Source organism: Vulpes vulpes, chromosome 7 (genome assembly GCF_048418805.1).
Source record: "Vulpes vulpes isolate BD-2025 chromosome 7, VulVul3, whole genome shotgun sequence".
Classification (NCBI taxonomy): domain Eukaryota; kingdom Metazoa; phylum Chordata; class Mammalia; order Carnivora; family Canidae; genus Vulpes; species Vulpes vulpes.
The window spans coordinates 37,994,062-38,006,639 of NC_132786.1; the positions used below are offsets into that span (position 1 = coordinate 37,994,062).

General features: G+C 45.8%; 1 protein-coding gene across 1 annotated transcript in view; it reads left to right on the forward strand.

Moving 5' to 3' along the window:
- Nucleotides 1–592: 592 nt before the first annotated feature.
- Nucleotides 593–12,578, forward strand: part of GSR (glutathione-disulfide reductase) — a 48,036-nt gene continuing 36,050 nt past the window's right edge. The window contains exon 1 of the mRNA XM_025993904.2: nucleotides 593–978. Coding sequence (XP_025849689.2) covers nucleotides 688–978 — 291 coding nt within the window. The 5' untranslated portion in view covers nucleotides 593–687. The remainder of the gene's footprint in view (nucleotides 979–12,578) is intronic.

Genomic DNA, 12,578 nt, shown 5'->3' on the forward strand with positions numbered 1-12,578 from the left:
TTGGTCTCCATCTCTACCCTACCTTTCTGCTTAACTTGGGGGTCACAGAAACATTTATTCCAAATGTTTCCCAGACTAAATGTGCTCTACAGTCACCTGAAGGCTAGAGAATTGTTTAAAGCATGGATTGCTGGGGTTCGGCACCCAGAGAGTCCAATTTAACTCAGGAGATCTGGATTAAGGCCCAGGAATCAGCAATCCGGGTATAGTCTGCGGATCACACTTTGAGAAACATCATCTTCCAAAAGGATGAAGGGCAAACCTCCCTTCATCCAGACGTTGGCGCCACTGGCAACTCCCAAGGTGCCTGCCAGCTCAGTAAAAGGCGGGGGGGCGGGGGGGAGACCAAAGCAGGGCTTTCACCCTCCCGCGCCCCGCGGCCTTCGGAAACCTACATCCGGTTGATGCGGGTGGGACGCGAGGTCCCAGGTGCGGGGTGAAGGCGGAGGAGTCCGCGCCGCCGCTGGGCGTGGGCAGGGCCGGCCGGCGGGCGCTCGGAGGGCGGGGTGGGGGCGGGTCCCCCTCGGCGCCCGCGGGGCCGCGGCCCGGGAGCCCCTCCCCGGCCCTGCCCCCTCCCCCCGCGCCCGGCCGGGTGCTTAGTCACCGTGAGGCTGCGCTCGCCCGGGGCCCGCGCACCCCCTCCCCGGACCGCCCGCGGGCCGCTCCCCTGCGCGCACTTCCGCGTGCATGGCCCTGCTGCCCCGGGCCCTGGGCGCGAGCGCGGGGCCGAGCTGGCGGCCGGCGGCGCGCGCCTTCCCCGGCTTCCCGCGGCCGCGGCCCACCCGCGCGCTTTCCCGCGCCATGGCCTGCAGGCAGGAGCCGCAGCCGCAGCGCCCGCCGCCCGCCGCCGGCGCCGCGGCCTCGTTCGACTACTTGGTGATCGGCGGCGGCTCGGGCGGGCTGGCCAGCGCGCGCAGGGCGGCGGAGCTGGGCGCCCGGGCCGCCGTGGTGGAGAGCCACAAGCTGGGCGGCACATGCGTGAGTACGGGGCCCCGCAGCCCGGCTTTCTCTCTGCCTAGTGCGGTCCGTCCGTCCGCGGCGGCGGGCGGGCTCGCGGGCGGGCTCCCGGCCGGGGTAGAGGAGACCCGGCTCCTTGGTGGGGGCCCCCGGAGCTAAGCCCAGGTGCAGCCTTAGCCGTAGGTGGTGCATCTAACAGAACTTGCCCGTACCGTAATCCCCCGCTTGATCGCACCCCCAGATCCGTGGAACAGAACTGCCCGCGGAAGAATTGCAGCCGGCCTCGGGGGTCCGGGTGTTGGGGAGCGGAATGGGGACATGCCCTCGAGAGATGCGAATCCTGATCCTCTCAGTTTCAGGGGCAGAGTGATTTTACAGTCGTGGTTCTCACCCTTGCCTTGCGAATTCGGAGCACCTGAGGAGTTGGAAAAATTCTGCTGTGGGTTCCACTCCCGTGGCTTCTGATTTCACTGGCCCGAAGTGCAGTCTGGGCTGTGGGAGGTTTAGAAGCTCCACAGGGGTTCTGATCGCAGCCAACGTTGATAATCACGGACTGTAGGTTACTCCGGAGTAAGAGTTACTGAATTCTCAGACGTTTGTTTGTTTCTTTCTTTTTTGTTAAGTCTTTTTCTTTTTTTGAGCGGGTTTTAAAACTGCTTCCAAAAAAGAGGGTCGTAAATCTTAACGATTGAGAAACCTCATCACATTTATTTATTTTTAAATATTTTTATTTATTTATTCATGAAAGACACACACACAGAGAGAGAGGCAGAGACACAGGCAGAGGGAGAAGCAGGCTCCACGCAGGGAGCCTGACCTGGGACTCGATCCTGGGTTTCCAGGATCATACCCTGGGCTGAAGGCGGCACTCAACCGCTGAGCCACCCAGGCTGCCCCAAGAAACCCCATCATTAAAAAAAAAAATTTTTTTGTTCCCATGTTATCGGTGTGACCTTTTCTATCACAAGACTTGGGTGAGGTACTTGCTGTTAACATTAAAATTCTGTGTCCAAGACTAACCTGGAATTGGGAAGGGTTCTCCAAATTATTTTGGAAACTTGGTGTTTAAATTATACCAAATTGGGAACTCCTTAAGGGCAGGGATGGGTTCCTGTGTTTGTGCACCTCTTATCATCTTAACAAAATATCTTGCTCAATAATCATACGTGTAATGAATCAAACTCAGAATTGACAGTTTGTGAAAGGGCTGACTCCATTGTCCAGTACTTATTTTTCAAATTCAAAATGAAAGTGGGAATAGAATGGAGGAAAGGAAAAAATCCCTGGTAATGATCAACTTGCACCTTGACATTTTAGTACATACCTCCACTGGAACTCTTGTGTCTGCAGAAAGCAGATTGAGGGGTCCCCCTGGGCAGCTTGTGAGAGCACTTGATGACTTCTTTGTATTCCTTTTCTTTGTCTTTTTTTTTTTCAGATTTTATTTTTTAAGTAATCTCTACACCCAACGTGAGGCTCGAATTTATAACCCCAAGATCGAGTCACATGCTCTACTGACTGAGCCAGCCAGGCGCCCCTGTACCTCTTTTCTGTTTTCCACCTCGTACATTATATCATAATCTGTTTGTGGCATCCATCATCATTGTCTGGTTCCACTGATATTAATCAAGAGAAGGGGCTGGCCTCATTTTTAGGTACTTGTTAGGAATATGAATTCACTAAGAGGTAAATTACTTCTGAGAGCGAGTGAAGGACAGGTTTGGACAGCCTGCCATTTACTGCTTCCTTATACAGTGGCCTTGCTTGTTTCATTCTGCTACAGCAACTTTTGTTTTCCTGTGAGCATTGGTATCTTGAGGAAATCCCCTATTTCACATCTTTATGACATTCCTTTGGGGTTCTTTTCAAATTGGCTTTTGGTGTTGAATTACAAGGAAGGATGTAGGTATGTGTTAAATATCAGAGAATATATTACAATCAATAAGACCAGAATTTAGATTTAAGAATTCCAATTATCTGGGGCACCTGGGTGGCTCAGTTGATTGAGCATCTGCCTTCAGCTCAGGTCATGATCTTGCAGTTCTGCTATCTGGCCCCACAGGCTCCCTGCGCAGTGGGGAGCCTGCTTCTCCCGCCTCCCTGCTCTTCCTCTCTCTTGGTATCTCTGCCACTGTCTCCATTTCTCTCTCTCAAATAAATAAAATCTTAAAAAAAAAAAAATTCCAGTTATCTAGGCTATCACTAGTTGCAATATTAAACTTATGATATCCAGTGATTTCCAAGCTGGTGTAGGGAACATAGGCCTTCTGAAACACATTATTTCATTTGTTCGAGTCCTCATTTCCTGTATTCTAAGTGCTAAGTACTTGGATTGAGGCTGGCAGAGAGAAAAGGGTAGATAAAAACATATATAAGGCAAAGATCCCCTCCCACAGGGAATTTGCAATATGGTGTGGGAGCAAAATGTGACGTCAGCTCCAAAGTGAGATGGTCTGTGTTAATTGCTGCAATAGTAAACAAAGTAGTTGAGAGTGTTGGAATCATCTTTTCTGCCTGGTTACCACAGGATGGATGCTTCTGTGAAGGAGAGAGTATCCTTCTGAACTTGAATGGAATGAATACCATGTTTTGATAGGGTAGGGTCAGAGGCAAAGGCAGAGAGGCAGAGTATGTTGTGTAATCGGATTTGTGTATTTGGAATAGGGGCGTCTCTTATAGAAGTAAGATGGGGGAGCTGATGGGTTGGTTGTATTAAAAATATGAAGTTTCTAGGGGTGCTTGGCTGGCTCAGTCCGTAGAGCATGTGACTCTTGATCTTGGGGTGGTGAGTTTAAGCCCCACATTGGGTATAGAGCTTACCTTAAAAAAAAAATGAAGTCAATTGTGTGGAAGGGGTTTTGAGTTGGAGGAGTGCATCAATAAAAGTGGTTTTATGATAGTACTATTGAGAGCTGTCCTTTGGGGAAATCAAATAGAAGTTTCTTTAGTATTGATAGTTTGACCATTTTTTTTCCTAAATAAAATATTTTGATTCTGGACCTTGGTGAATATTTTAAGTTGATGTGGGTGAATTCACATTGAAGAGTCAAATTAAAGTCTTCCAGAAAAAAAAAAAAAAAATAAATAAATAAAGTCTTCCAGTAGTTAATGGGATTGTGTTTTTGTTTTGTTTTTTTAAATAATTAATTTGTTTATTTGATTCCACTGGGGCTCGAACCCAGGACCTTATGTGCGTAACGCAGACGTGCTAACTGCTACACTATGGAACCGCGCGCAATTTATTTATTTGAGAGAGAGAGCGCACAGCCAGGGGGAGGAGCAGAGGGAGAAAGAGAAAGAGAGGGAGAAGGAGAAGCAGACTCCCCACGGAGCAGGGATCCCAATATGGGGCTGGATCCCAGGACCCTGAGGTCTCAGGTCTCGGGTCTTCAGCAACCCGAGCTGAAGGCAGACGCTTAATTGACTGAGCCACCAGGTGCCCAGTGTTTTGTTTTTGTTTTATTTTTGTTTGCTCATTTACTAATTCTTATGCCAGGTATACAGGTACTTTTTTTTTTTCAGGTACTTTTTTAGATGCTAGAATCATGGCAACAAACAAATCCCTGTCCTTATGGAGCTTACTTGTTATCTGTAGTTTCTAAGTTTTCCATGCAATATTTTTGTAATAGTCTTTTTTTTTTTAAAGACCAAGTTCTTGTTTTTAGGGGTTTTTTTTTTTGTTTGTTTGTTTTGCTTTGTTTTTTGGTCTGTTGTAAACCTTCCTCCGTGAAAGTTTAGACTCATGGAGTGATAGAGCTGGAAGTGATTTTGGAGAGCCAATAATCCTGTGACTACAGTCTTTTTTTTTTTTTTAATTTATGATAGTCATACAGAGAGAGAGAGAGGCAGAGATACAGGCAGAGGGAGAAGCAGGCTCCATGCACCGGGGAGCCTGACGTGGGATTCAATCCCGGGTCTCCAGGGTCGCGCCCTGGGCCAAAGGCAGGCGCGAAACCGCTGCGCCACCCAGGGATCCCAACTACAGTCTTTTTTGAAGATAGAAGCACTAACATAAGCTTGCTGACTTAATTTTTTTAGAGTAGTCGTCTTTTTTTTTTTTTTTTTTTTTTTTTTTTTTTTTAGGATTTTATTTATTTGTGAGAGGCAGAGAGAGACACAGGCAGAGGGAGAAGCAGGCTCCCCATGGGAGCCTGATATGGGACTTGATCCTAGGACCCTGGGATCATGACCAGAGCCAAAGGCACTCAATCACTGAGCCACCCAGGTGCCCCTAGTGGAGTGGTTATTAAAAATTTTTTCTGGAAAAAAATTTTTTTTTTTTCTGGGAGGGGATGCCTGGGTGGCTTAGCAGTTACATGCCTTCAGCCCAGGATGTAATGCTGGAGTCCCAGGATCAAGTCCCACATCAGGCTCCCTGCATAGAGCCTGCTTCTCCCTCTGCCTGTGTCTCTGCCTCTCTCTCCCTGTGTTTCTCATGAATAAATAAATAAAATCTTAAAAAAAAAATTTTTTTCTGGGCTGCTTGGGTGGCTCAGGGATTTAGCACTGCCTTTAGCCCAGGGCATGAGCCTGGAGACCCCGAGATTGAGTCCCAGTTCCGGCTCCCTGTGTGGAGCCTGCTTCTCCCTCTGCCTGTGTCCCTGCCTCTCTCTCACGCTCTCTCTGTCTCTCAGGAATAAATAAAATCTCTCTTTTTTTTTTTAGATTTTATTTATTTATTCATGAGAATACACACACACACACACACACACAGAAGCAGAGACACAGGCAGAGGGAGAAGCAGGCTCCATGCAGGGAGCCTGATGTGGGACTCGACCAGGATCACACCCTGGGCTGAAGGTGGTGCTAAACCCCTGAGCCACCCGGGCTGCCCAAATAAAATCTTAAAAAAAATTTTTTTTCTATCACTGTCTTATTTATTTATATTTTTATTTTTTAAGGATTTTATTTATTCATGAGAGAGACAGAGAGACAAGCAGAGACACAGGCAGAGGGAGAAGCAGGCTCCCTGTGGGGAGCCCGATGTGGGATTCGGTCTCAGGACTGCAGGATCACACCCTGAGTCAAAGGCAGACGGCTCAACCGCTGAGCCACCCAGGCGTCCCTATTTATTTTATTAAAAAAAATTTTTTTTAAGGATCTTATTTATTCTTGAGAGAGACAGGCAGAGACACAGGCAGAGAGAAGCAGGCTCCCCTCAGGGAGCTTGATGCAGGACTTGATCCTGGGACTCCAGGATCTCACCCTGAACAGAAGGCAGACTCTCAGCCCCTGAGCCACCCAGGTTTCCCTATTACTGTCTTTTTCAAAATAAAAAATGATGTTTTAATAAGTAGGAGGCTTATAATTTCAAGTAAAGGACAGTTCTTGAAATTGAATACTTTTTTTTTTTTTTTTTTAAGATTTCGAGAGAGAAAAAAAAAAGTCACAAGCAGAGGGAGAGGGAGAAGCAGACTCCTTGCTGTGGGATCTTGACTGGAGCCAAAAAGGCAGATGCTTAACTGACTGAGCCACCCAGGCGCCCCAATACTTTTAGCTTTATGAAACATTACATGGACCATGTTATTTTCATTTCATTTAGGATTGGACTCAGATCCTTGTAGGAATTTGGGAAGCATTGTTCTGGTTTAGCACCCTTACTTTACGGAGGAGCAGAGTGAGTGTCAGCTAAAATATGGTTGAAAACAAACAAAGCATACTGTAACCTAAGGGAATGATGGGCCCGGCCATCAGAAACTATAGTTTTGGTGTATTAGTATGGAGTAAACTGTGACTTGATGAACCTGTTTAAGCATTATTCTTTACTTCAGGGGAGGGGCCTTCTTAACTTCCTTCTGAGGAATCAGACAGCATTTACTCCAAAAACAGTTAAGGATCTACCACATAGGTCTTCACTACATAGCTCCTGATTTAGTAGGTGAGGTGTGAGACAAAGCAGATGTATTTTTATAAAAGAGCTCCATTCTGGTTTTGGTGTAATGTGAGCCAGACACAGTGGCAGGGTCTTCATGGGAAGAAGGGACAGTATGAAGCATTGGGACGAATCTGGTAAATTCTGCATAAATGTGCAGGTCAGATGATAGTGACTTTGGTTGTAGAGTCATTCATTTCCTGGTTGCATTATTATGCTTCTGAAGCAGCTAGTGGAGAATGCCCTTGAAGGCTGTCTCTACACCGTATGACTGTATGCCTTTATTTTCTGACTCTTCCTTCCTAGGAGGCTTTTTTTGTAAACTTCTGCAATCTGATAGGGTAGACCCCTTCAAGAAGATACACATTTTCAAGATGAGTGATGCATCTTTGTGTTCTTAAGAGTTCACCTTTTGGGGCACTTGGATAGCACAGTTGGTTAAGCATCTGCTTCTGGCTCAGGTCAGGATCCCAGGGTCCTGGGATTGGGGGTCCCCTCCCCCTGGCGTTGGGCTTCCTGCTCAGTGAGGAGCCTGCTTCTCCCTCTCCCTCTGCCTTTCGCCCTGCCGGTTCTCTCTCTCTCAAATAAATAAAATCTTTAAGAAAAATCATTTTCATTTAAAAAACTGAATTTTTTTAAGGATTATATTTATTCATGAGAGAGACAGAGAGGCAGAGACATAGGCAGAGGGAGAAGCAGGCTCCCTATGGGGAGCCCCATGTGGGACTAAATCCCAGGACCCTGGGATCACACCCTGAGCTGAAGGCAGCCGCTCACCACTGAGCCACCCAGGAGTCCCAAGTTCTTTTTTTTTTGATATAATTTTTTTAAGCTGTTAAATTCAGGTATGAGATGACTTTGTCCCATATTGTGTTCTGTAGGGGAGGAAAAACTTTTCCTCTACCCTTTTAGGTTCAGTAGCTGGAGCCTGCAAATTAGACCAACAGTAGACAGATATGTAGTTTATTTCACATGCACAAGAGTATCACAGAGGGGAGGTGGTGGTGGTGGCAAAAGGAGCACTCTGGCCTGGAAGCTTAATACCAATAGAACAAAGAGTGATAAATTGTGGAGAAGTGATTAACAAAGGAAAGGGGGGTTTGGGCTCCTAGTAGCAGTAAATTGTGGGAAGGTAAATACATTAGGGGAACATATGAAAGATAAAGGTTACTTTTTAAAAAGATTTTATTTATTTGAGAAAGAGAGCGACAGCCCGAAAGAGAAAGAGAGCAAGAGAGTGGCATGCGGGGGGGGGGGGGGGGGGGGGGGGGGGCAGAGGGAGAACCAGACTCCCTGCTGAGCAGGGAGCAGATTCAGAGCTTGATCCCAGGACTCCGAGATCATGACCTGAGCTGAAAGCAGATGCCCAACTGGTGCCCCATAAAGATCACTTTAATAAGATTTTTTGTATAGATTCAGCTCAGTGTTAATTTTTCCATCTTTGGTGATAAAGGTTGTTCGCCTCATCCTGGCACCGAAGAGGGATGAGGGATACTTTCCCAAAGGGAAATGTATGCCCTGGGATCCCTGGGTGGCGCAGCGGTTTAGCGCCTGCCTTTGGCCCAGGGCGCGATCCTGGAGACCCGGGATCGAATCCCACGTCGGGCTCCCTGCATGGAGCCTGCTTCTCCCTCTGCCTATGTCTCTGCCTCTCTCTCTCTCTCTGTGACTATCGTAAATAAATAAAAGTTAACAAAAAAAAAAAAATTAAAAAAAAAAAAAGGAAATGTATGCCCTGCTTTTAGCAGGAGGGAGAGAGGTCCTCCTTTGCTCTTAATTATCTTTAGCTCAAGATGATCTGCATGCCAAAGTAGCACGGTTTGGGGTGGCATATCCTGATCTTTAGTTCAAAGTGAAAGAAGCAACAGAGGCCAGAATTGCTACTAAACTAATGAATAAACCAAGTCAAGAGACATGTGTAGCTCTAATAACCTGATTCCACCCTTAAATTGGTCTTTATTTTTTCACCATCAGGCAAAAAGTTGTAGGGTATTAGGTTAGATGCTAAAAGTGGGAAACTGAAGGAAATCATCTACTTTTCCCTAGAATTCAGTAAAGATAATGATCTCTTCTTGCATATTGCAATTAAGTCATTTCTGAGGGCAGAAAAAATAAAGGAAATGACCTTCAAATCTAGTTTCTGGCATCTCCAAAAAGTTAAATGTAATACTTCTCTCATGACCAAAGAGAAATGCAAAGATTGCCCACAGCCAAGGTAAATGAGAGCCTTCTGGGAGCTTTGTCTCTGCGGTTCAGTTTTCTGCCTACGCAGACGCAGGAGGAATCAGCTTGAGGAGTTGTTTCTGATTTACTGCTCCCTAGGCCCCAGGGCCTGTGGGAGCACATGTTCCAGTGTTCTTGCTGAGTGTGCTGATTTTGTGATAAGGAGTAACCGGGTTCTTGTGGTATACCCGTGTAGTTCTCACCAATGAGAGTTGGTACTAAGGGTTAATTACCCGGCCAAAAGTTTTCTTTTTCTTTTTCTTTTTCTTTTTTCTTTTTTCTTTTTTCTTTTTCTTTTTAATTGAGGTATAGTTGACATCTAACACTGTATTAGTTTTGCTGTACAGCATAATGATTTGGGTATACTGTGGAATGATCACCAGCAGAAGTCTAGTTAAGCTTGTCGCCATACATAGTTACATATCTTTTTTTCTTGTGACAAGAGCTTTTAAGATCTACTCTCTTAGCAACTTCCTAATAAGCAATATGGTTATTATTAGCTCCAGTCACCATGTTGTACATTACATCCCCATGACTTATTGATTTTATAACTGGAAGTTTGTACCTGGTAAAGACTTGATTATTAATGTCACTGTGAATGGGGCAGCCCGGGTAGCTCAGTGGTTTAGTGCCGCCTTCAGCCCAGGTTGTGATCCTGGAGACCCGGGATCAAATTCCACGTCGGGATCCCTGCATGGAGCCTGCTTCTCCCTCTGCCTGTGTCTCTACCTCTCTCTCTGTGTGTCTCTCATGAATAAATAAAATCTTAAAAAAAAAAAAAAGTCACTGTGAATGGTGTTGCCATTGGAGTGCCAATGGAGATGCCAGCAGGAAAGGGTGGGGGCTCATTCATTCATTCATTCATTCATTCATGAGAGACACAGAGATTGAGGTAGAGACACAGGCAGAGGGATAAGCAGGCCTCCTGCAAGGAGCCCGATATGGGATTCAATCCCAGATCCCTGGATCACGCCCTGAGCCGAAGGCTGACGCTCAACCACTGAGCCACCCAGACATCCAAGGCGGGGGTTTTAAAAGAGGTCTGAAAAACAGGCTTCTCAGTAGACTGTTGTTTGTATTTATCTAGGCTGAAAACAATGACTTAGCAACATGTAAATCAACCTAACTTGATGTGATAGTGTGTACTTTGATATTATGATGTCTGTATCTCTACATAAGACTGAATATACTTCTTAAAAATTTTAATGGTTAGAACACTTAACATGAAATCTATGCTCTTAACAGATTTTTAAGCATATAATACAGTATTGTTGACTACAGTACAATATGGTAAAGCAGGATACCTAGAACTTACTTATCTTGCTTCACTGAAATTTTGTGCCTGTTGATTAATAACTTCCCATTCCTCTCCCACATCTGCCCAGACCCTGGCAATCACCATTCCATTCTTTGGTTCTATGAATTTTTCTTTTTTAAGATTTTAAAAGATTTTTAAAGATTTTTTTTTAAAGATTTTAAATAAGATTTTATTTGAGAGGGATCCCTGAGTGGCTCAGTGGTTTAGCGCCTACCTTCAGTCCGGGGCCTGATCCTGGAGTCCCGGAATCGAGTTCCACATCGGGCTCCCTGCATGAAGCCTGCTTCTCCCTCTGCCTGTGTCTCTGCCTCTGTGTGTGTGTGTCTCTCATGAATAAATTAATAGAATCTTTAAAAAAAAGATTTTGAGAGAGAGTGAGAGAGAAAATGAGCTGGGTCGGGGTGGGGGAATGGAGGGAGAAGCAGACTCCCCACTGAGCAGGGAGCCTGATGTGGGGCTTGATGCTGGGACTCCGGGATCATGACCTGAACAGAAGGCCAGACGCTCAATGGACTGAGCCACCCAGGCACCCTGAATTTGACATCTTTTTTTTTTTTTTTTAAGATTTGATTTATTTATTCATGAGAGAGAGAGAGAGGCAGAGAGGCAGAGACATAGGCAGAGGGAGAAGCAGGCTCCATGCAGGGAACCTGATGCGGGACTCAATCCCAGAATCCCGGGATCATGCCCTGAGCTGAAGGCAGATGCTCAACCACTGAACCACCCTGGCATCCCTGAATTTGACCATTTTAGGTATCTCATGTAAGTGGAATCATGTAATATTTGACTTATTTCCCTCATTTTAGTATAATGTCCTAAGTTGAATGTGCATTTTTAAATGTACATTTGCATAAAGGAGATCACACACCTTCAGGTTTTTGTTTTGTTTTGTTTTGTTTTGTTTTTTAAGATTTTACTTCTTTAAGGGAGAGAGTGTGCACACGCATAACCAGTCAGGGAAGGGCAGAGGGAGAAGCAGGCTCTCCACTGAGCAGGAAGCCTGATGTGGGGCTCCATCCTAGGACCCTGGGATCATGACCTGAGCCAAAGGCAGATGCTTAACCAACTGAGCCACCCACCCAGGTACCCCAATACACCGTCAGTATTGACAGGTAGCCCTCAGAAACAGAAAGTTACCCTAATTTGTTTTGTGGGTTTAGAGTTTCATAAAGTGTGGCACACCTATATTCGTAAGCGCCAAATAAAGGAGTGATCGAAAGGGTGGGGTTAGTTGAAGTAGGCAAATCCTAATGTTGAAATTGGTCTTTTGATCTACACTGTTGATTGTTTCATTTTTTGCACTAGGATTAGTATGATATTACTTTGCTATCTGCCTTAGAACCTACTAAATCTTCAGAGCCAGAAAAGAAAGGCTGCTTCTGAATCTGTCAGAGGTCCTATTTCTAAGAGGCACTTTGGGCTCAGCGGTTTAGCACTGCCTTCAGCCCAGGGCCTGATCCTGGAGACATGGGATTGAGTCCCACGTCAGGCTCCCTGCATGGAGCCTGCTTCTCCCTCTGCCTGTGTCTGGCTCTCCCCCCCTTCCCGCCCCCACCGTGTCTTTCACGAATAAATAAATCTTTAAAAAAAATAAGAGGCACTTTGAACAAGTCATAGCAGACTATTTCTTATAGAGTGGGATTGAAGGAATTTTGCGGAAAGACTAAAGACCTTATAATTAATAACCATTTATTCATTAGTTATTACAACATTAGATACTAAATTAGGATATAGGATCCTAGATCTTTTTCTTTTGGTGGGGGAGTAGAAGATGTGAGGCCAGATGTTACTCTGAAGCACAGGTGACAGCTGGACTTGTGGATTAACATGTGAAGTAGGGGCAGCCAGCAGGCTTGAAGGACCAAACCCTCAATCTGTGGGAGCTGATGCTATCTCCAGGTAGATAATGTCAGAACTGAGTTAACTGGGGCACCTGGGTGGCTCAGGTCGTGATCCCGGGGTCCTGGGATCAAGTCCTGCCTCAGGCTCCTTGCAGGGAGCCTGCTTTTCCCTCTGCCTGTGTCTCTGCCTCTCTCTGTGTGTCTCATGAATAAATAAATAAAATCTTAAAAAAAAAAATAAAAAGAATTGAGTTAATTGCTTGATGGCCTGGAAAATTTTACACACTTTGGAGTTGGCATCAGGGTTGTACAGGCCAAGGGCCTTTAGTCACTGTTGGTGTGAAGCTGATGAAACTTGACAAAGACA